The sequence below is a fragment of the Ranitomeya imitator genome, chromosome 3 (assembly GCF_032444005.1).
Source record: "Ranitomeya imitator isolate aRanImi1 chromosome 3, aRanImi1.pri, whole genome shotgun sequence".
Taxonomy (NCBI): domain Eukaryota; kingdom Metazoa; phylum Chordata; class Amphibia; order Anura; family Dendrobatidae; genus Ranitomeya; species Ranitomeya imitator.
In genome coordinates, this window is record NC_091284.1 from 800,523,396 (window position 1) to 800,549,040 (window position 25,645).

At 44.7% G+C, this 25,645-nt stretch overlaps 1 protein-coding gene across 3 annotated transcripts in view; it reads left to right on the forward strand.

The window, feature by feature from the left end:
- Positions 1-25,645, forward strand: part of SLC36A4 (solute carrier family 36 member 4) — a 268,852-nt gene that overhangs the window by 41,968 nt on the left and 201,239 nt on the right. For all 3 annotated transcript variants that reach the window (XM_069759231.1, XM_069759233.1, XM_069759232.1), the window contains exons 5-8: positions 546-641; positions 3,449-3,533; positions 6,776-6,985; positions 11,764-11,862. In XM_069759231.1, coding sequence (XP_069615332.1) covers positions 546-641; positions 3,449-3,533; positions 6,776-6,985; positions 11,764-11,862 — 490 coding nt within the window. The remainder of the gene's footprint in view (positions 1-545; positions 642-3,448; positions 3,534-6,775; positions 6,986-11,763; positions 11,863-25,645) is intronic.

Below are 25,645 nucleotides of genomic sequence, written 5' to 3' on the forward strand. Positions count from 1 at the left end.
AGAAAAGTGACTTGGAGGGGTATTCCCATTTCCCAAGATGATATCCCAATATGTAGCAGGTGTAATAACAATAATATTAGCAAATACCTCCAATTAGGAATGTAGTATAGTTTTTCTGATGCGCAAAATCTTTTCTCATGTGCAGGACCTTGGTATCCATGGTTACCAGCACTGATATAGTGACAGTAAGCTAGTTGCTGGTGGCTGTAACCATGGATACCTAAGGTCCTGGAGGATAAATACACATCAGAAGAACTGTACTACATTTCTAATTGGAGGTATCTGCTAATATTATTATTATTACACCTACTACATATTGGGGTAGGATCTTGGAGACTGGAATACCTATCATCTGATACAAGGTCAGGATCCTTACCCAGGGGTGTTACGTAAATTTTTTTGGCAGTCACAAGTGTAACAATGCTGACTTGATGTATTATTCCCAGTTTTCCTCTGTTTATTACCCTCTGATACGTCTTTCAGCTCTTGCCGGTCACTTTTTCATATGGTCGTTATTACTTTTATATTTTCTCATGTCATTTTAGGTACAAAAAAGCAAATTTAGGCTACAGTGAAACAGTCGGGCTAGCCTTGGAAGTGGGACCTGTGAAATTCCTCCAGCAACATGCCCCAGCTGGAAAGTAAGTCTGCGGCACAACAAACCTATCGGGACGGTGGTTCCCTTCTCCGCCGTCCTCCATAAAGTTCACCGTGGCCAAGACTGTGTCGGACGTTGCGATCGGACACTGATGGACCTTGACCTTGGAGTTCACCTCTAATCTCTGCGGAAGTTGTGCTTGGCTCTCTGGTTACCATTTGTATCATCTGTCTCTTCGCTTTCTCATCAATTTTCCTTCACTTTCTTACAGTGATTGGGCAGAGTGAATTGCTCTGCTCAGTCACAGAAAACCTTCTAAATTGTCTTTGTGAATGAGACAGAACCGCAGTACCAGGCACGGCCATATGATGGAGCTATGCCCAAGCTATAGGGGGGAGTCTGAGTTCAGTGACTTCTCCAGTCTGCTGATCGACTGCGACCCAGATCTCGATTCTTTGATCATAAACAGCAGCAGCCGATCCATAAGATTTAACAGGGATTTTCATGATTCTAACATACGGTAGTGAGTATGGCAGATCAGCGTTGCAGGGACATCAGTGCTGGACCTGTGGGGGTTTAAACTGGGGATTATTATTGTATTTTTTTCCTATTTTATCACATTTCTTGCTGTTTTGTAGCATTCCCAATTACCCCTTTAATTCTGGAAAAACACCTTTTAAAAGGTGAGTCTTCACATTTCCGATTACCCCTTTTAATTCTTGAAAAACGCCTTTCAAAGGGTCAGCCTTCGCAACCAATTTATTTTGCTCTTTTGCCTCTGAAGTAATAAAGCAACTTTGCAGGCGATGGAAAGTAAATGCTTCCTGCTCTTATGCATAGTTCCGTGTCTCCATGGTTACAGACTACAAACAAACTTTGCGTAGTCTGATCCTGCCTTAATCAAATTTTTTTTACCCCGTGACATTCTACAAACAGTAGAAGGGAGGGAAGATGTGGAGCAGACCTACAGCGGACACCAGGCGCTGTAACTACAGACACGTGGTCTGCAGAGGAGCTGCATACTCCAAACGGTAGTCTGTGGTTTTTTTTTTTTTTTTAATTGTTTTTTTGTTTACAGACATTATGACTTGCTATCTTTTAATGCAAAACAGTTGCGAAAACACTTAGGTTACCGGAGATTTCCTCCGGCACAGAAACGCCGCGGACAGAAAGCGAAGCGTTTGCATCTTATTTATCTGCTGGGAATACATGTGTTTATTATGCTCCCGCTCGCTTCCATTTATTTCCCGCTTCTCGTGGTCAGACGTTTATCTCATGTGGCGCCGTTCCTCTGACTTTATCACTTTGTTTTCTTAGATGTTTTACTTATTCCTCTCTCTTTCTTTCCCCCGTACATGAAGCACATCCCTCATTATTAGCGGAGCAGATACCGTATCTCCCTTCTCCAGCCCGGCGCTGCTCGCCTCGCTGATTAGCTTCCCCGTCGATAGAACTCGGGTGACATTACACATTTACTCTTTTTTTTTTTTTTTTTTTGGCTGGGAGTTGTTTTTCACAAGTTTATTGTGCAGTAAAGAAAAAAATCTGACAGTGGTTCTCCACAATTTACAAAGTTTTTTTTTTTACTTTTTTTTTTTTTTACCGTAGTTAAAATATGTTTTGTGCCATTTTCTAAGACCAGTAACTTTTTTTTTTTTTTTTTACTTTTGATGCAGCTCTGTGAGGTTTTTTTTTATTTTTATATTGATACCGTTTTGTCCCGCACAGGGCATCTTGTCTGCTTGGCATTGCGTGACTCTGGTGTTTAGACTTTGATTTTAGATGTTAATGGTTTTGCGACAAACAAATAGATTTACAAATTCTTTTTGTTGGTTGGTGATTGGGGAAAGAGGACAATGTAAACGTGCACACATTTTTGTTTTTAATTTTTTAAAACATTTATAACTTCACTTTTTTTTTTTTTTTTTTTTTTAAGTCCCCATAGGGGACTTTGAACCTGTGATCACATGGGTTACATGCTGCTTTGCTACAGTACAGCTGTATATAGTGAAACTGACAATCTCCTATGGAGGCCAGACACAGAAGCGGTGACGGGCGCTGTCAGTAGTGTTTTTAGAGAGGTTGTCCACTATTTCATCATAGATCACCTATCCTTAGGATAGGTCATTAATCGGTCAGGGTTCGGCACGGTGCCCGCTGATCAGCTGTTCTCGGTGTCTGCGCCCACCAGTCGGAAAGTCCCAATTCCAGGGCTGCTCCGTCTTCTGATATTGGCCGCGGCTGGGCACATCCATCTCTCCGGTTGTGCTGTACCCAACCGCGGTCACAATCAGTAGATCGAGCGGCCCCACAATTGGGCATTTATGACCGGCGGCCACCGACACCAAGAAGAGCTGATCGGCGGGAGCCGTGCCGAGTGTCGGACCCCGATCGACACTGATGACTTATTCTAAGGATAGGTCATCAATGATAAAGTAGTGGGCAACCTCTTTTATTTAAAGCTGGCTCACTAATGGGGTCCATTTCATGTATTGTGCATCATTCACACCCAAAGCTGAACGTCCGGTCGTCAGTTGACCTGCCCTTTACTGACCGATAACTTTCGGCTGCAGTACTAGGAAATGTGGGAAGCAGATAACACTTTTGATGCAGCTTTGGATGTGACTAGAGTCTAATAATAAAACCAGATCGATACGAGAAGAGTAAAGGAAGATGTTTACCACTGACGACCTCCAGGCAGATGTTACATGGAGATGCCGTGGATGTCGATAGCGGAGGCTCTCCGGGCTGCCGGATAAATAAATCATCTGTGTTTTGAAGTTGTAGTTTTTATTAATTTGTGTCCTCACTTGATCCCTTGTTGTTTTTTTTGTTTTTTTTCCCCCGAAGGAATATTATAGATTTTGCTCTGGTGGCCACACAGCTTGGGTTCTGCAGTGTTTACTTTGTCTTCCTGGCCGAGAACGTGAAGCAAGTGAGTATCCAGTGCAGCGGTGGCGACACAGCCATTCATCACTTTATGTCACTTTACATCCGTCATCGGGGGTCGATTATATAACCACATTAAGGTGCAAATGTTAGGTGAAATAAAAAACTGACCAGCACCACCTAACAGAATGACGCAAGTGTGAACAGGGTGCTAGCTGCATTGACGATTATATACGTAGCCAAGACTGCAGCAGCCACTGTGTGCGCTGGGATGTATGCAAACATTGAATATGTGAAATGTATGCTGCATTCCTTCCATATAGACTGCACTTATAAAATTAGTGTACATAATGCACAAATTGGCCAATTCGTATGTGCCCACCAGCCACAACAAGGCGACCTCTGTCTAGAGGGACCCTAAGCACTTTTATCTGGTATGCCTCTGACATGGCGCTACTCTCGTTAGTCCGTTTTTTCATTAGCATTGGATACTACCTGCCCCTTACATTTTTAGACTATTGGCCCAGGAGAAGCATATCTAATAGCAGTGGTTATTGCCCCTGCATTGAGGGGTTGCCTTGTTGTGGCTGCTGGGCACACACGAATTGACCTGTTGGTGCGCTAAGTACCTTCATTTTATAACTGTAGTCTATGTGATAATAATGCTGTTTGTATTTCACATTTTCATTGTTTGCACAGCTTGGCGTATAAAGAGGCTGCTTGTAAATATTGAGTGTGATTGTTAGCTTGGCTTTCTTGTCACCTAAAATTTGAATAAAAACATGGTCTTGTTGCCCTCATCCACCATAAGAATATAAAACTGCACATACTAGTCTATAAAATGTCTAGGACCTGACCCAATATGGGAGGTTCTACATTATCAAAAATTCTACCTGCACTATAGGTGCAAGATCTTCCTTTCCCAGCATGCATTGCTTTTGTCATTGTCCAGTGACTAGCCTTCTCCTGCTTTTTGTAAAGAAATAAAGACATGCACCCCTCTTCCTGTGGAGTTAACTTACCTGTCCATTGATCAAGGCCCACCTCTACTTCCTGTCCATTGATCAAGGCCTGCCCTGACTTCCTGTCCAGTGATAAAGGCCCACCTCGAATTCTTGTCCATTGATCAAGGCCTGCCCCAAATTCCTGTCCAGTGATAAAGGCCTGCCCCAAATTCCTGTCCAGTGATAAAGGTCTGCCCCAACTTCCTGTCCAGCAATAAAGACCCACCCCTACTTCCTGTCCATTGATAAAGGCCTGCCCCAACTTCTTGACCATTGATAAAGGCCCACCTTGACTCTGTCCAATGATAAAGGCCCACCCCGACTTGCAGTCCACTGATAAAGGACCGCCCATGACTAGAAGTCCAGTAATGAAGGCAGGCCCACGACGTGCAGTCTAGTGATAAAGGCCCGCATTCCCCTTTCTCTAGAAAGAAAAAGGCCAACCCCCACTTCTTATAGCTAATGACCTTCTACCTCTTGAGAGGTAAAGGCCCATCATCACTTCATGTTGAGAGACAAATGCACGCTCCTCACTAACTATATTCCATCTCCATGTCCTGGCTGCAAGTTAGACAGAAGGGAGACACATAGTGACCATCACTTTGGAGGGATTTTTCTGGGGTAAGTTAACTTTATATACAAATTAAGTGTCTAAAGAGATCAAGGTGTGTGAAGGTGCAGCAACCATTTAAGCTTCTTGCCATTCATCTTGAAGGCAAATTTTAGCCTCCAATCTAATTGTAAGTAGGCTAGCGTGATATAGTTACGGACTGAAACTCTACCGCCACCTACCGTATGTAGCAATCGTAGAAGTCCAGACCCTTTAATGAGTCTTTCCCCTTAACTTAGGATGAGAAGCCAAAACAGACCCTACAAATGCAGACTCGTGTTTCGGTATGTATGCTCCTCATCAGTGCAAAGTAGGAGGACTGATTTGGCTCAATCAGAGGCCTCTGATGGGTGTTTAAGGGGAAACATTTCTCCTACTGAAGAGTGTGAAACCTGGCATAAGGAAACTTATAGGATGTGTAATGCTTCTCTGGAAATTGGTGGAAAGGGCCAAACCAGTGTAAGGAGGCTGATAAGCCATGCAATGCTCATATTTAATGTAACAAAATCACACTTGCTGCAGATTTGCTGCTGGATGGAGGAACACTGGGCGTGTGTCACCAAGCGGTTGTGCGATAGGCGGAGGGAGATTAACGCTGCGTGCAGAGCCAGAGACGTCCCGGCCGGTGGCGTCCCTGGTTACAAGAGGAAAGAAAAAAATGGCCGAGGCTGCTTGTGACGTCACTGGTCTACGGAGTCTGCTTAGGGCCAGAAACAACCAACGCGTTTCGAAGTGTGTCACACTTCTTCGTCAGGGTTACGGCCCCCCTTTCGGTAGCTCCTTTTATATAGTGTGATCAGTCAAATCTGCCTGCCTGCCGCCGTTAACCCTACATGTACCAAAAACTGCATCAAAAAGAACTGATTGATGTATTACCCAATTAGATTGAATTCCTTAAAATACAAGTTTTAAAATATACCTGTAATTGCAATTAAAATACCTGTTGCTTTTGGTTTTATCTAACAAAAAGCAACAGGTATTTTAATTGCAATTATATTTTAAAACTTAATTTCATCTCTTTAGCGATGTTTATTTTTTTTTAAATTTTTTATTGTTTTTTTTATTTTTTAGTATAATAAAGGTATATTTTAAATGTGTTAATTAGGAATTGCATTTGGAAACGTGTTCATATTTGGTTATCTAAATAACCATCTCTCATAGCGTGGTAGTTTCTATTTGTTATTATTTAATGCTCATATTTAAATTCCCAGAGGAGCATTGCATGGCCCATCCGTCTCCTTATGCCAGATTTGCACTCATCACAAGGAGAAACGTTCCCCATTAAATCCCCTGTCGGAGGAAACCAAATCAGATCACCTGCTTTACACTGATGAGGAGCAAACACCCCGAAACATGGGTCTAAAAATGGAGTGTCTGGTTTATCTTCCTATCCTCAGTCATGTGGTAAGGAGAGTTCCCATCCTCTTACTCTCTGAAGAGGCTATATACACATGTAGTTATGGGAATGATGTGGCTCCTTCCCACTGTTTGGAGACCACCGCTGTAGACCCTCATTCAGCACGTGTGCTCTAGGGACACGGCAGAGTCGTCAAGTTTTCCATCAGTGACGCCATTATAGTTTACGTTTTCCAATTAGATTCAGACCATCAAGTTCCAGCCCCAAAAGGGCCACAATGACCATGTCTGACCTCGGCGGCTCTCCTGTCCTTGCAGGTGTTTGAAGCTTCCTTTGAGCACTATCCTCAGTACACAGGATCGGCGGGGAGATGGGATCTCGATCTGCGGCTCTACATGTTATTCTTCCTTCCCCTCATCATACCATTAGTGTTTATAAGGGACTTGAAGAGCTTGTCGGTGTGCTCCTTCATAGCCAACGTGTCCATGGCAGTCAGCCTGGTGATCATCTATCAGTACGTCATGCGGGTAAGTGACGCGCTCCCTCATTACATTAATGACTCTCTGCTGGAGAAAACAGACATTTTTTAAATAAGTGGATTCATCAGAAAACCCCAAAGGTGAACACCAGCGGCTCACAGTAAACACTATTGATTTATAATAGAATCCTTCCGAGTTCTACACAACAATATAGGCAGCGAGATTCTATGGAGTTAAAACTGTGTGTTCTGACAAAGCTTATGACTCAGAAAATAAGAAATCCCAACATAAAATCATATAATATACATAAAAAGTGCAGTCACTGTGTACATACATTACATTAGTGATCCTGAGTTACATCCTGTATTATACCCCAGAGCTGCACTCACTATTCTGCTGGTGCAGTCACTGTGTGCATACATTACATTAGTGATCCTGAGTTACATCCTGTATTATACCCCAGAGCTGCACTCACTATTCTGCTGGTGCAGTCACTGTGTACATACATTACATTACTGATCCTGAGTTACATCCTGTATTATACTCCAGAGCTGCACTCACTATTCTGCTGGTGCAGTCACTGTGTACATACGTTACATTACTGATCCTGAGTTACATCCTGTATTATACTCCAGAGCTGCGCTCACTATTCTGCTGGTGCAGTCACTGTGAACATACATTACATTACTGATCCTGAGTTATATCCTGTATTATACCCCAGAGCTGCACTCACTATTCTGCTGGTGCAGTCACTGTGTACATACGTTACATTACTGATCCTGTGTTACACCCTGTATTATACTCCAGAGCTGCGCTCACTATTCTGCTGGTGCAGTCACTGTGAACATACATTACATTACTGATCCTGAGTTATATCCTGTATTATACCCCAGAGCTGCACTCACTATTCTGCTGGTGCAGTCACTGTGTACATACATTACTGATCCTGAGTTACATCCTGTATTATACCCCAGAGCTGCACTCACTATTCTGCTGGTGCAGTCACAGTGTACATACATTACATTACTGATCCTGAGTTACATCCTGTATTATACCCCAGAGCTGCACTCACTATTCTGCTGGTGCAGTCGCTGTGTACATACATTACATTACTGAACCTGAGTTACATCCTGTATTATACTCCAGAGCTGCACTCACTATTCTGCTGGTGGGGTCACTGTGTACATACATTACATTACTGATCCTGAGTTACATCCTTATACTCGAGACCTGCACTCACTATTCTGCTTTTGCAGAATTGACAAGCTGCAGATTTTCATATTGTAGGTAACCATAACCTTAGACGTTAATATTTGATGCAGAAATATTGGCATCTCTTGACAGGAAAAACGCTGCATAAAATAGTTTTCCCTCCATCGACTGCGTTCTCACCATCCATGGCGTTCCCACCATCCATAGCGTTCCCACCATCCATAGCGTTCCCACCATCCATGGCGTTCCCACCATCCATGGCGTTCCCACCATCCATGGCGTTCCCACCATCCATGGCGTTCCCACCATCCATGGCGTTCCCACCATCCATGGCGTTCCCACCATCCATGGCGTTCCCACCATCCTTGGTGTTCCCACCATCCATGGCGTTCCCACCATCCATGGCGTTCCCACCATCCATGGAGTTCCCACCATCCATAGCGTTCCCATCTATAGCGATCCCACCATCTATAGCGATCCCACCATCCATAGTGTTCCCGCCATCCATAGTGTTCCCACCATCCATGGCGTTCCCACCATCCATGGCGTTCCCACCATCCATGGCATTCCCACCATCCATAGCGTTCCCACCATCTATAGCGTTCTCACCATCCATAGCGTTCCCACCATCTATAGCGTTCCCGCCATCCATAGCGTTCCCGCCATCTATAGCGTTCCCGCCATCTATAGCGTTCCCTCCATCTATAGCGTTCCCGCCATCCATAGCGTTCCCGCCATCTATAGCGATCCCACCATCTATAGCGTTCCCGCCATCCATAGCGTTCCCGCCATCCATAGCGTTCCCACCATCTATAGCGTTCCCACCATCTATAGCGTTCCCGCCATCTATAGCGTTCCCACCATCTATAGCGTTCCCATCATCTATAGCGTTATCACCATCCATAGCGTTCCCACCATCCATAGCGTTCCCACCATCCATAGCGTTCCCACCATCCATAGCGTTCCCACCATCCATAGCGTTCCCACCATCCATGGCGTTCCCACCATCCATAGCGTTCCCACCATCCATGGCGTTCCCACCCTCTATAGCGTTCCCACCATCCATAGCGTTCCCACCATCCATTATAATAAATGAAATGTGGATTACATCTGCGCTGCTGCGACAAATAATAGATCCAGATATACTGTTAGGGTGTTCGGGTGGTTTATTCAACGCGTTTCGAAGCTCAAAGGCTTCTTCAGGAAGTTTCCACACAAAGATAACGATAAAAACCATCCATAGCGTTCCCACCATCCATAGCGTTCCCGCCATCCATAGCGTTCCCGCCATCCATAGCGTTCCCGCCATCCATAGCGTTCCCGCCATCCATAGCGTTCCCGCCATCCATAGCGTTCCCACCATCCATAGCGTTCCCACCATCCATGGCGTTCCCACCATCCATAGCGATCCCACCATCTATAGCGATCCCACCATTCATAATGTTCCCACATCCATAGTGTTCCCACCATCCATGGCGTTCCCACCATCCATGGCGATCCCACCATCTATAGCGTTCCCACCATCTATAGCGTTCCCACCATCTATAGCGTTCCCACAATCTATAGCGTTCCCTCCATCTATAGCGTTCCCGCCATCCATAGCGTTCCCGCCATCTATAGCGATCCCGCCATCTATAGCGTTCCCTCCATCTATAGCGTTCCCTCCATCTATAGCGTTCCCTCCATCCATAGCGTTCCCACCATCGACTGCGTTCCCACCATCCATAGCGTTCCCACCATCTATAGCGTTCCCACCATCCATAGCGTTCCCACCATCCATAGCGTTCCCACCATCCATAGCGTTCCCACCATCTATAGCGTTCCCACCATCCATAGCGTTCCCACCATCCATAGCGTTCCCACCATCCATAGCGTTCCCACCATCTATAGCGTTCCCACCATCTATAGCGTTCCCACCATCCATAGCGTTCCCACCATCTATAGCGTTCCCACCATCCATAGCGTTCCCACCATCCATAGCGTTCCCACCATCTATAGCGTTCCCACCATCCATAGCGTTCCCACCATCTATAGCGTTCCCACCATCTATAGCGTTCCCACCATCTATAGCGTTCCCACCATCTATAGCGTTCCCTCCATCTATAGCGTTCCCACCATCCATAGCGTTCCCACCATCCATAGCGTTCCCACCATCTATAGCGTTCCCACCATCCATAGCGTTCCCACCATCGACTGCGTTCCCACCATCCATAGCGTTCCCACCATCTATAGCGTTCCCACCATCCATAGCGTTCCCACCATCCATAGCGTTCCCACCATCCATAGCGTTCCCACCATCTATAGCGTTCCCACCATCTATAGCGTTCCCACCATCTATAGCGTTCCCTCCATCTATAGCGTTCCCACCATCTATAGCGTTCCCACCATCTATAGCGTTCCCACCATCTATAGCGTTCCCACCATCTATAGCGTTCCCACCATCTATAGCGTTCCCACCATCTATAGCGTTCCCACCATCTATAGCGTTCCCACCATCTATAGCGTTCCCTCCATCTATAGCGTTCCCACCATCTATAGCGTTCCCACCATCTATAGCGTTCCCACCATCCATAGCGTTCCCACCATCCATAGCGTTCCCTCCATCCATAGCGTTCCCACCATCTATAGCGTTCCCACCATCTATAGCGTTCCCACCATCTATAGCGTTCCCACCATCTATAGCGTTCCCTCCATCCATAGCGTTCCCACCATCCATAGCGTTCCCACCATCCATAGCGTTCCCACCATCCATAGCGTTCCCACCATCTATAGCGTTCCCACCATCTATAGCGTTCCCTCCATCAATAGCGTTCCCTCCATCCATAGCGTTCCCACCATCCATAGCGTTCGCACCATCCATAGCGTTCCCACCATCTATAGCGTTCCCACCATCTATAGCGTTCCCACCATCTATAGCGTTCCCACCATCTATAGCGTTCCCACCATCTATAGCGTTCCCACCATCTATAGCGTTCCCACCATCTATAGCGTTCCCTCCATCTATAGCGTTCCCACCATCCATAGCGTTCCCACCATCTATAGCGTTCCCTCCATCTATAGCGTTCCCACCATCCATAGCGTTCCCACCATCCATAGCGTTCCCACCATCCATAGCGTTCCCACCATCCATAGCGTTCCCACCATCCATAGCGTTCCCACCATCTATAGCGTTCCCACCATCTATAGCGTTCCCACCATCTATAGCGTTCCCTCCATCTATAGCGTTCCCTCCATCCATAGCGTTCCCACCATCTATAGCGTTCCCTCCATCTATAGCGTTCCCACCATCCATAGCGTTCCCACCATCTATAGCGTTCCCACCATCTATAGCGTTCCCTCCATCTATAGCGTTCCCGCCATCCATAGCGTTCCCACCATCCATAGCGTTCCCACCATCCATAGCGTTCCCACCATCCATAGCGTTCCCACCATCGACTGCGTTCCCACCATTCTGATCAGTGAGGTTCTTACCGAGGTCCTTACTAACCCTATCACAACTCCGCAGCACGTAGCGATCCAGCTCCGTCATTTTAGGGTTGGGACGAGGTTTTCATCCGTGCAGCCGCCGCATCACTCCGATCCAGATTAACCTTTCCAACCGTTTTCTTCCTCAGAACATTTCCGATCCTCGGACACTCCCTTTGTCGTCAAATTGGAAGAAATATCCGCTGTTTTTTGGAACGGCCATATTTGCCTTTGAAGGGATAGGAGTGGTGAGTCTGTGTTTCTCCCATCTTATAACATCTCGGCCTACCGCCAGGCACTGATTATAGGGGGGCCCGCTCGGATCCCTGCGCACAGGAATTAACCTGCGTTTGAAGCTCCTTGCACCATGAGTGTCCGGGAGCGAAGCTCTGAAGGAAAGAAAAAAACCAAACTGCAGCCCTGTGTCGTAATGAGAACAGAAGCGTGTAATAGATTTTTATTTTTATTTTATAGAAATAGGTAAAACATTTCTCACTGGATGGGAATTTAAAAAATGGGGAAAAAATGCAAAAATATCTATATCCGTATATAGACAATAAATTCTACAATTTTCACAGTGGCTTAAATAAACGACCTTAAAAATTGAGTCTTTCACGCTTTAAACAAGGCGTCATACAATGACATTAGTGACCAGATTTTTAAAAAGTGCCGAAAGATTAAATGTCATTAAGGGGTTACAGGATATGACCACCTTAGGGGTAATTTTTTTTTTTATTTAAATGCACGTTTTTTTAGATAAAAATCATTATTGCAGTTGATTGTCAGTAAAAAAAATTGCACCGTTTGTTTTAACGCTTTTTGTTTTTTTGCTTATTGTTGACTGCAGAATGAGTTAACTGGGAGTCATTCAGTAAGCTCCATCTGACAGAGCTTGTCACTCTTTGAGCTGTTAATTACTGAACATTTTCATTCCATTTTATGAGAGAGCTGACCTTTTATGTGGCCGGAAACCGGATGAGTGGAGATCAGTAGGATCCTGATTCAATATCCACCACCATGGACAACATCTGCAAGGAGTTTGTATGTTCTCCCTGTGTTTGCGTGGGTTTCCTCCAGGTTCTCCGGTTTCCTCCCACATTCCAAATACATACTGACAGGGAATGTAGATTGTGAGCCCCAATGGGGACAGTGATGATAATGTCTATAAAGCGCTGCGGAATCAATTTCTAACTTTCTCAGCAGAACGAGCTCACTGACGGATTCTCGGTTAACTCATTCTGGAGGCAGCAAGACAACGACTGTAGCAAGGAAACGGTGCAAAAATATATAATGAAACTCCGTTGCAGACATTATATTTAGCACCACTCCTGTCCACCAGCCTTTATGACAGTCAAGAGGAGCTGCGGTACTGGACACAACCTATGGGCCAGGGGGGCGCTGTTTTTTTTTTTTTTTTTTTTATGAAACAGCAGAGGTCGTCCTTTGTCACATAGACAGATACTAGGAATATCGGCACAGTCTGTAGAGTGTGGATTTACACAGATATTTGCTTCAAACTTCAGACAAGGCCAGAAAATATATGTATACTTATTTTGTTTTCGCCTTTTTCTAAAATCTAACATTGAAAATTGCAATTCACAATTCACGAAAAACAGCCTCGGGCCCCCACTCCGCTCGCCACCATGATAAATTGATTCATTTTCTTTTCACTTTCATAAAAAAAACCACATTTCCGGGTCGTCTGCGCTCGCGGTTTTCAGACATCGCTTCAAGGAATAGTGAAATCTGAGTGCAAAGTAGCTTTGTAAGAAGGAAAACAAAATGTTGAATTTTCTCCTCCCATCCCCATCGGTCAGAATATTTATCTCGTTTTACAGTGCGTCCTTCTTCAGCTCTTGTGTTGTGATTCTCTGACAACCTTCCCTTTAAAATGGTTCTTGAGATAGGTAGTCAGTTGCTCCACCAATCACTTTAGATTTGGAATATTTGTACATCTGTCACAGGCATTGTTTTACCTTTTGGGGATAATTATTAGATTTGGATTATTCGCACATCTGTCATAGGCATTGTTTACCTTTTTGGGATAATTTTTGGATGTGGAATATTCGTACATCTGTCACAGGCATCGTTTACCTTTTGGGGATAATTTTTAGATTTGGAATATTTCTACATCTGTCATAGGCATTGTTTACCTTTTTGGGATTATTCCAAATCTAAAAATGTTCGTACATCTGTCACAGGCATTGTTTTACCTTTTGGGGATAATTTTTAGATTTGGAATATTTGTACATCTGTCCCAGGCATTGTTTACCTTTTAAGGATAATCGTACATCTGTCACAGGCATTGTTTTATCTTTTGGGGATAATTTTTAGATTTGGAATATTTGTACATCTGTCCCAGGCATTGTTTACCTTTTAAGGATAATCGTACATCTGTCACAGGCATTGTTTTACCTTTTGGGGATAATTTTTAGATTTGGAATATTTCTACATCTGTCCCAGGCATTGTTTACCTTTTAAGGATAATCGTACATTTGTCACAGGCATTGTTTTACCTTTTGGGGATAATTTTTAGATTTGGAATATTTGTACATCTGTCATAGGCATTGTTTACCTTTTTGGGATTATTCCCAATCTAAAAATGTTCATACATCTGTCACAGGCATTGTTTTACCTTTTGGGGATAATTTTGGGATTTTTTAAAATCTATTTATTTACCGTAAATTCATGTATTTCGCTCTGAAAGTAATTTTTGTGAATTGGGTTTCATTCAAAGTTTTGCACCGTTTGGTTCTTTTTAACAGGCACTTTGTTTCCCTGTACATTTTACTTTAATATGGTCTGTGGTCATATATCAGTCGAGAGAATCACAGATAAACAACAGATGAAAGTTCTAAACTATTCTGCTCACTGATGGTTTCTAAGTTAACTCACTCTGCAGGTTACAACTGGCATTAGACAGTGTAACAAAGAGTGTATGGAAGGCTAGTGGTGTAACATTGTATATGCAACCCAATTGCAAAAAAATGTTATTTTTTAGCCCAAAATAAATGAATATAAGTAAAAAAAAATTATTTCCCAAAAAGTGGATAAACTCTTTAGCCATGAAAAATTATATAAGTTTTCTACAGGCAATTTCGTCAGAATACTGGAAAGTCACAAATGTTTGCACAATATGTTCCTTTTGGTTATAAATCAGCTGAAAGGAGCTCAGAAAATTACAATCAAGCGTTGTAAACTCCTTATTAGAATGTTTTAGGGAGCTCGCTGATGGAATCTCAGTTGACTCATTTTGCAGCCAGCAGTAGATACGGCATTGCAAAGGCTCCAGAAGGTAAAGTGTGTAAAATTTGAAAATTGGCCTGTATCTAAATATTTTAGGATATTAATTGTGATATTAAAAAAAAGTGTTTTAACATAAAAACCCCAATTTACTCAGTAGGTAAGTTTCTGGTTGCTGGTGAGGTGGAGTCTCGGAGTTCTTGGGCTCGAGGAGCAGTTGTAGTGCAGCGCGGACAGATGTTGGTGCAGCCGGACAAGTCAGTAGAAACAAGAGCTGTAGAGACCAGATGACAACATGGAAGTGTCAGAGTGGTAAGGCAGCAGAGTGGGACGGTGCAGCAGAGCTGGATATGGCAGGAGGCTCCTTGGTGCAGCAGAGCTGGATATGACAGGAGGCTCCTTGGTGCAGCAGAGCTGGATATGACAGGAGGCTCCTTGGTGCAGCAGAGCTGGATATGACAGGAGGCTCCTTGGTGCAGCAGAGCTGGATATGGCAGGAGGCTCCTTGGTGCAGCAGAGTGGGACGGTGCAGCAGAGCTGGATAATTCGGGAGGCTCCTTGGTGCAGCAGAGTGGGACGGTGCAGCAGAGCTGGATAAGGCAGGAGGCTCCTTGGTGCAGCAGAGTGGGACGGTGCAGCAGAGCTGGATAAGGCAGGAGGCTCCTTGGTGCAGCAGAGTGGGACGGTGCAGCAGAGCTGGATAAGGAAGGAGGCTCCTTGGTGCAGCAGAGTGGGACGGTGCAGCAGAGCTGGATAATTTGGGAGGCTCCTTGGTGCAGCAGAGTGGGACGGTGCAGCAGAGCTGGATATGGCAGGAGGCTCCTTGGTGCAGCAGAGTGGGACGGTGCAGCAGAGCTGGATATGGCAGGAGGCTCCTTGGTGCAGCAGAGTGGGACGGTGCAGCAGAGCTGGATATGGCAGGAGGCTCCTTGGTGCAGCAGAGTGGGACGGTGCAGCAGAGCTGGATAAGGAAGGAGGCTCCTTGGTGCAGCAGAGTGGGACGGTGCAGCAGAGCTGGATAATTTGGGAGGCTCCTTGGTGCAGCAGAGTGGGACGGTGCAGCAGAGCTGGATATGGCAGGAGGCTCCTTGGTGCAGCAGAGTGGGACGGTGCAGCAGAGCTGGATATGGCAGGAGGCTCCTTGGTGCAGCAGAGTGGGACGGTGCAGCAGAGCTGGATATGGCAGGAGGCTCCTTGGTGCAGCAGAGCTGGATATGGCAGGAGGCTCCTTGGTGCAGCAGAGTGGGACGGTGCAGATGAGCTGGATATGGCAGGAGGCTCCTTGGTGCAGCAGAGTGGGACGGTGCAGCAGAGCTGGATATGGCAGGAGGCTCCTTGGTGCAGCAGAGCTGGATAAGGCAGGAGGCTCCTTGGTGCAGCAGAGTGGGACGGTGCAGCAGAGCTGGATATGGCAGGAGGCTCCTTGGTGCAGCAGAGCTGGATAAGGCAGGAGGCTCCTTGGTGCAGCAGAGTGGGACGGTGCAGCAGAGCTGGATATGGCAGGAGGCTCCTTGGTGCAGCAGAGCTGGATAATTTGGGAGGCTCCTTGGTGCAGCAGAGTGGGACGGTGCAGATGAGCTGGATATGGCAGGAGGCTCCTTAGTGCAGCAGAGTGGGACGGTGCAGCAGAGCTGGATATGGCAGGAGGCTCCTTGGTGCAGCAGAGCTGGATATGGCAGGAGGCTCCTTGGTGCAGCAGAGCTGGATATGGCAGGAGGCTCCTTGGTGCAGCAGAGTGGGATGGTGCAGCAGAGCTGGATATGGCAGGAGGCTCCTTGGTGCAGCAGAGTGGGATGGTGCAGCAGAGCTGGATATGGCAGGAGGCTCGATGGTGCAGCAGAGCTGGATATGGCAGGAGGCTCCTTGGTGCAGCAGAGCTGGATATGGCAGGAGGCTCCTTGGTGCAGCAGAGTGGGATGGTGCAGCAGAGCTGGATATGGCAGGAGGCTCCTTGGTGCAGCAGAGTGGGATGGTGCAGCAGAGCTGGATATGGCAGGAGGCTCGATGGTGCAGCAGAGCTGGATATGGCAGGAGGCTCCTTGGTGCAGCAGAGCTGGATATGGCAGGAGGCTCCTTGGTGCAGCAGAGTGGGATGGTGCAGCAGAGCTGGATATGGCAGGAGGCTCGATGGTGCAGCAGAGCTGGATATGGCAGGAGGCTCGATGGTGCAGCAGAGCTGGATATGGCAGGAGGCTCCTTGGTGCAGCAGAGTGGGATGGTGCAGCAGAGCTGGATATGGCAGGAGGCTCCTTGGTGCAGCAGAGTGGGATGGTGCAGCAGAGCTGGATATGGCAGGAGGCTCCTTGGTGCAGCAGAGTGGGATGGTGCAGCAGAGCTGGATATGGCAGGAGGCTCCTTGGTGCAGCAGAGTGGGATGGTGCAGCAGAGCTGGATATGGCAGGAGGCTCCTTGGTGCAGCAGAGCTGGATATGGCAGGAGGCTCGATGGTGCAGCAGAGCTGGATATGGCAGGAGGCTCCTTGGTGCAGCAGAGCTGGATATGGCAGGAGGCTCCTTGGTGCAGCAGAGCTGGATATGGCAGGAGTGCACGTCTAGCCAGCAGGTGACCACATGTACGCAAATCTCATACTTGTGGTATCATGATTAGCGGAGTAACTGCAGTAGGTGCGAGGGTTGCAATCACACCTGGGCTTTGAAGCCTAGGGGGCCCCAAAAGGCCCTTTGGCCTATCGTAATAGACCCATGCTAATAAAGACCTGTAATAGTTGGTGCCCCATTAGAGCTTTTGCTTTGGGCTCCATGCTGTTCAAGTTACACCACTGCACATGATCACCAACTCCCAATGGTGACACTGGAGAATCTTCACAGCGAGCGAGCTCTGTGAGGAATCAGAAGTCATAGACTTCATAGAAGTCATAGACTTTAACTTGAGACCTGGACAACTACTTTAATCAAAACCACTGCCACTGTACTAAGACTGATACTACCGCAATAAAGTGACCACATAATGGTAATATCAGGTCTACACCAGTGTTCTGCAGATCATATATGTGTACAGTAGGTACGGAGAGTATACAGACCCCTTTACATTTTTCACTCTTTCTTTCATTGCAGCCATTTGGTAAATTGAAAAAAGTTCATTTTTTCTCATTAATGCACACTCTGCACCCCATCTTTACTGAAAAAAAAACAAATGTAGAAATTTTTGCATATTTATTAAAAAACAAAAACTGAAATATCACATGGTCATAAGTATTCAGACCCTTTGCTCAGACACTCATATTTAAGCCTGATCCTGTCCATTTCCTTGTGATCCTCCTTGAGATGGTTCTGCTCCTTCATTGGAGTCCAGCTGTGTTTAATTAAACTGATAGGACTTGATTTGGAAAGGCGCACACCTGTCTATATAAGACCTCACAGCTCACAGTGCATGTCAGACCAACAGAGAATCATGAGGTCAAAGGAACTGGCCGGAGCTCAGAGACAGAATTGTGGCAAGGCACAGATCTGGCCAAGGTTACAACAGAATTTCTGCAGTACTCAAGGTTCCTAAGAGCACAGTGACCTCCATAATCCTTAAATGGAAGAAGTTTGAGACCACCAGAAGTCTTCCTAGACCTGGCCGTCCAGCCAAACTGAGCAATCGTGGGAGAAGAGCCTTGGTGAGAGAGGTAACGAAGAACCCCAAGATCACTGTGTCTGAGCTCCACAGATGCAGTAAGGAGATGAGAGAAAGATTCACAAAGTCAACTATCACTGCAGCCCTCTACCAGTCGGGCCTTTATGGCAGAGTGGCCTGACGGAAGCCTCTCTTAGTGCAAGACGTATGAAAGCCGCATAGAGTTTGCTAAAAAAAAACATGAAGGACTCCCAGACTATGAGAAATAAGATTCTCTGGTCTGATGAGACAACGATAGACCTTTTTGGTGATAATTCTAAACGTTACGTGTGGAGAAAACCGGCACTGCTCATCACCTGCCCAATACAATCCCAACAGTGAAACATGGTGGTGGCAGCATCATGCTATGGGGGTGTTTTTTCAGCTGCAGGGACAGGATGACTGGTTGTCATTGAAGGGAACATGATTGTGGCCAAGTACAGAGATATCCTGGATGAAAACCTCTTCCAGAGTGCTCTGGACCTCAGACTTGGCTGAAGGTTCTCTGTCCAACAAGACAATGCCCCTAAGCACACAGCTAAAATAACAAAGGAGTGGCTACAGAACAACTCTGTGACCATTCTTGACTGGCCCAGCCACAGCCCTGACCTAAACCCAATTGAGCATCTCTGGAGAGACCTGAAAATGGCGTCCACCAATGTTCACCATCCAACCTGACGGAACTGGAGAGGATCTGCAAGGAAGAATGGCCGAGGATCCCCAAATCCAGGGGTGAAAACTTGTTGCATCATTCCCAAGAAGAATCATGGCTGTACTAGCTCAAAAGGTGCTTCTACTCAATACTGAGCAAAGGGTCTGAATACTTTCCGCAGAAAAAATGCTAAAAAAAGCACACATAAGCATCCCATTATTTATAATGCATTCCGCAATTTTTGTGCACATGCTGCATTTTTTTCCGCAAAAAAAATGCATCGCGGTAAAAAACGCAGCATGTTCATTAATTTTGCGGATATTTCACGTCTTTGCTGCTATATTACTGCATTGGGAAGCTCCGGAAAAAACTTGAAAAATCCGCAAAAAAAACGCGCTAAAAACGCATGCGGATTTCCTGCGGAAAAAGTCCGGTTTTCTTCAGGAAAATTCTGCAGACTTTCCTGAACGTGTGCACATTGCCTTAATCTGTTTTTGTATTTTTTTTTTTTTTACCTATATCACAATCTTTATAAAAATGAGAAATCTTGCAATTATCTCACCTGCCACTAGGGCAATTCTAGAATCTAACTTCCTGATGTTTCAGGAAACAACACACGTACATTAGCCGCAGTAAACAGACCCATGACTATCTTTCATATTGAGGCATCTAATGAGCGTGTGCAAAACTCATTGTGTTAGGAAGGGGAACAGGGAGGCAGTGACATCGCCTATTGTGATTGGTGGAGCCTGTGTTATCAGCTGTATATGGAGGTGTAATCCTTCCTCTGCTGAAAACTCTTCCTTTAAAGAACAGGGAATATGAGTCTAAAAAACAAAACCGTTGGCTAAAATTCCAGGATTACTTTTTTCTTTTTAAGTAAATTGTGATATGTGATCACCCCCAGACGAAGCATTTCGGTGCGAAACGCGCGTCGGGTGTGGTGAGTCCCCAGGAGCGCTCCTATTTGGTAATTATACTACTATATACCTATCTTTATTGTTATAGTTTTTACCTACTCTGCCATTTATTGTTGCATATTTGTACATGATTATTTGCACATGGGCACATGCCTATTTATATTGTACCTACTGTGTCGCTATTGTTATAATTGGAGTCTTGCTCCGGGTTGCCCACCTTTTGTCCTATGCCTTGGGTGTTCACCCGCCATTGATTAATTTTTATCATTGTCAGTAATAAAAGTTATTTCTTAAATTTTATGGCCTTTGTGTGAAGGTGGTTTTTTGGTGTCTCTAAATTGTGATATGGTGCAAAAAGTGGCAATTTTTTTTTTTTTTATTTTATTTTTTTATTTCTTTGCTTTTAGAAGTTACTTAAAATTGAAAAATAGCTGAACTGATTTTTCTTCTTCTTCCAATGTCGTCCCTGTGAAGAGACCGCGGTGGGGCCGCTGCCATGTCTCAGCCTGTGTGCACTGTAACGCATGTCGGCAGATTGCGCTGTCACTTGTCATTCTGGACGGGCAAAGATGGAATCAGACGTGTGTGTCTTCTCGCGTTCCCGTCAGTAATCTCTGCCCGGGAGAGACTCTATTCTGTGGCTTTATTGATCCTTATGGGAGTGTAGTGGAGCTGTACGTGAATCATTTCTCAGATTCCGCTGCGCAGAACCTCTCGTGTCAGACATCGATTTTTATTTTTGATGCCGTCGATGATTTCTTAGTCGTATCATACACTCCTGCTACTCATACTATACTTTTAAATTCCTTTTTTTCCCTTACTGTATCTGACTGTCGTGCGTTTGATGTTTTTCACACTTCAGTACCAGAGGATTTGCCCACCTTTCTTTACCGAACCTATTTTAAAGTAATTTTTTTCGGTTTTGCTTCGCTACAGTTCCAATTTTATCTTGTATTTATCAGTTTCTTCATTTTGCGGTACATATGCAGTCATGACCGAAAATGTTGACACCCTTTCCAGAAAGTGAATTATTTCTCCCAGAAAATTATTGCGATTGCACATGTTTATTTCCTTTGGGTGTATTGGAGCAACACAAAAAAAATCAGAGAATAAAATGTAAATTGGACATAATTTCACACACAAAAAAAACAAAATTGTTGGCACCCTTAACTAAATATTTGGTTGTAACATAGTAACATAGTTATTAAGGTTGAAGGAAGACTTTAAGTCCATCTAGTTCAACCCATAGCCTAACCTAACATGCCCTAACATGCAAAAAAAACCCGTGTGGCAAAGAGTAAGCTCCACATTGGGGAAAAAAATTCCTTCCCGACTCCACATACGGCAATCAGACTAGTTCCCTGGATCAACGCCCTATCAAGGAATCTAGTGTATATACCCTGTAACATTATACTTTTCCAGAAAGGTATCCAGTCCCCTCTTAAATTTAAGTAATGAATCACTCATTACAACATCATACGGCAGAGAGTTCCATAGTCTCACTGCTCTTACAGTAAAGAATCCGCGTCTGTTATTATGCTTAAACCTTTTTTCCTCCAAACGTAGAGGATGCCTCCTTGTCCCTGTCTCAGGTCTATGATTAAAAAGATCATCAGAAAGGTCTTTGTACTGTCCCCTCATATATTTATACATTAACATAAGATCACCCCTTAGTCTTCGTTTTTCCAAACTAAATAGCCCCAAGTGTAATAACCTATCTTGGTATTGCAGACCCCCCAGTCCTCTAATAACCTTGGTCGCTCTTCTCTGCACCCGCTCCAGTTCAGCTGTGTCTTTCTTATACACCGGAGACCAGAACTGTGCACAGTATTCTAAGTGTGCTCGAACTAGTGACTTGTATAGAGGTAAAATTATGTTCTCCTCATGAGCATCTATGCCTCTTTTAATGCATCCCATTATTTTATTTGCCTTTGTAGCAGCTGCCTGACACTGGCCACTGAATATGAGTTTGTCATCCACCCATACACCCAGGTCTTTTTCATTGACGGTTTTGCCCAGAGTTTTAGAATTAAGCACATAGTTATACATCTTATTACTTCTACCCAAGTGCATGACCTTACATTTATCCCCATTAAAGCTCATTTGCCATTTATCAGCCCAAGCTTCTAGTTTACATAAATCATCCTGTAATATAAAATTGTCCTCCTCTGTATTGATTACCCTGCAGAGTTTAGTGTCATCTGCAAATATTGAAATTCTACTCTGAATGCCCCCTACAAGGTCATTAATAAATATGTTAAAAAGAAGAGGGCCCAATACTGACCCCTGTGGTACCCCACTGCTAACTGCGACCCAGTCCGAGTGTGCTCCATTAATAACCACCCTTTGTTTCCTATCCCTGAGCCAGCTCTCAACCCACTTACACATATTTTCCCCTATCCCCATTATTCTCATTTTATGTATCAACCTTTTGTGTGGCACCGTATCAAAAGCTTTGGAAAAGTCCATATACACTACATCCACTGGGTTCCCTTGGTCCAGTCCGGAACCACAGAAACTGATCAGATTAGTCTGACATGAATGGTCCCTAGTAAACCCGTGCTGATACTGGGTCATGAGGTTATTCTTCTTCAGATACACTCTTTGGAATAAATAACTGCGATCAATCGCTTCCTATAACCATCTACAAGCTTCTTACACCTCTCTACTGGAATTTTGGACCACTCTTCTTTTGCAAACTGCTCCAGGTCTCTCGTGTGAAAGCGCCTTTGTTATTGTCAGGTGACATCAAGCCCACGGCTTAGTAATGGAGAGGCGTCTATAAGACACCTATCCATTTCTAATCCTATAGTTGAATGGTAAATAAACACACAGCCGGAATAGTCTTTTATTAGAAATAAAGCAAAACACATTTTCTTATTTTTAAATAAAAAGTAGTAACACCGTTATACTCGCCTAGCGCCTAATTCCACCAAAGCCCTTGTCTCCTGTAATAAAACAAAAATAACAAAACAACAATATTCATCACTTATCTGACGTTCTGTCCCACGCCATAATCTATATCTGGGGGATAAACCGTTTTCAACCTGGATGGTAACAAGATGCGACCGTCCAGGCTACGAACCACTGGTGAATGATCTGCTGCAAGTGCAGCGTCAGTGACCAGCGGTGGCATCAACGAGGTTACCTCTGGTCACAGAGGCTGCATTCCTAGCCGGGCTGAACTGCGGTGACCTCGGTGGGATCCTCACTAACACTGTGAGAAAGTCTCACGGTGCAGAGACGAGTTAACCGTGAGAATTTTCACTGAGGCGAACTCTCCTCTTATATGATTTTTAAATAACTAAATTGCATTTTATTTCATGAAATAAGAATTTGATCACCTACCAACCAGCAAGAATTCTGGTACTCACAGACCTGTTAGTTTTTTTTTTTTAAAAAGCCTCCTACTCTACATTCATTACCTGTATTAATTGCACCTGTTTGAACTCATTACCTGTATAAAAGACACCTGTCCACACACTCACACACTCCAACCTCTCCACCATGGCCAAGACCAAAGAGCTGTTTAAGGACACCAGGGACAAGGCTGGGATGGGCTACAGGACAATAGGCAAGTAGTTTGGTGAGAAGGCAACAACTGTTGGCACAATTATTGGAAAATGGAAGAAACACAAGATGACTGTCAGTCTTCTTCGGTCTGGCGCTCCATGCAAGATCTCTCCTCATGGGGTAAGGATGATTCTGAGAAAGGTCAGGAATCAGCCCAGAACTATATGGGAGGACCTGGTCAATGACCTGAAGAGAGCTGGGACCACAATCTCAAACATTACCATTAGTAACACACTACACCATCATGGATAAAACTTCTGCAGGGCACGCAGGGTCCCCCTACTAATGCCAGCACAGTTCAGGCCCATTTGACATTCGCCAATGATAATCTGGATGATCCAGAGGAGGCCATGAGGTCAAATGAGACCAAAAAAGAACTTTTAGGTATGAACTCCACTCGCAGTGTTTGGAGGAGGAAGATCTAGGAGTACAACCCCAAGAACACAGTCCCAACCGTGAAGCATGGTGGGGGAAAACATCATACTTTGAGGGTGTTTTTCTGCCAAAATCCCTGCTGCAGTGTGTTCAAACTGGGGTCAAGAACCACAGGAAAAGTCTGACCTCTGTAATTGCAAACAAAGGTTTCTGTACCAAATATTAAGTTCTGTTTTTCTATAAATACTTATTTCGTGCAGTAAAATGCAAATTAATTATGTAAAAATCGTACAATGTGATTTTCTGTTTTTTATTTATTTTTTATTTTTAGATTCTGTCTCTCACAGTTGAAGTGTTCCTACGATTAAAATTACAGACAAATTTCTATAATCGAGAAAATGTGCAGGTGCCAGATTATAGAACGTTTGCTAGATTAACAAGAAAGAAAGAGAATTATTTGCAGCTGATGCGTATTGCTGAGTAGTACGACACTACATTTATCATGTGTAAATCGGTTCTCTTCTCCCTGCGGACCCCAAGCCATGGCCGCTCAGTCCTCTGTAGCCTCCTGCTAGTACCGCACCGTGTCATCTGATAGATGATCGGCCTCCGGGGATGAGGCACATTCAGCCTTTCTATGGAGTGATCTTTATTGAGGGAGTCTTCCAATGTGCTAAACGGCACCTTCGGCCATTAGTATCGATATCGTCTGATAGTTTCGCAGCGCGCCCTTCTGTCCCTCCGGTGCTATCTGCAGAACACAGCGAACGTTTTATTCATCTGCTCAGTTTTTAGAGAAGTAGCTGATATTCCTCTATTCGTATGAAACATTTGCCTAAAATAATAACTACGTTACTGGCCGTGCCGAAAATATATGAATGAAATATGCAGTGATCACTTAATTTATTCCTTTTAAAAAGGACTGTTATTTCTCACATGGTCCAGATGAGCAGATCTTAAAGGGGTTGTCTGGCCTTGGCCTGATGCTCAGTAACCGAGGAACAGACCGCTCATGTAAAGATATTGCTGGACTTGTCTTTGAAAGAGCTACATGCTGATATGGTTCGCTTGTGGGGAAGAAGATTGTAATCCTGCTTATCATGCCAGTTTCAAAATGGCCAGTAGGCCTTGGACTCCTCTTTCCTGCCCTGTTAAGTTGACTTTACACCAGTCTTTGTATCATCTCATGCAGGATGACAATGACCGATAACATATACAACAGATAACACAGGATCAAACATTCTCAATAGGTTTTATTTATTTAATCGTATGAACATATATTTAAACATCATATAAGAATAAGTCAAATATGATGTAAAATATATTGAACAGGAGATTTAGATGTAGTTTGATTGTTTGGTCGTCAAGATTGTTAGTCCTTTAGCGTTACCCAGGGTGCACCATGTGGAGGCGGACTAACGTTACACCCCTTCACAATAGGTGATGTTACAGCTCACCTCCCCCTCCTGTACAATGACTGATAACACCTCTATATACAGTAGATAACACAGGATCCACCATTCACCATAGGTGATGTCACAGCTCACCTCCTCCTCCTCCTGTACAATGACTGATAACACCTCTATATATACAGTAGATAACACAGGATCTACCATTCACAATAGGTGATGTCACAGCTCACCTCCTCCT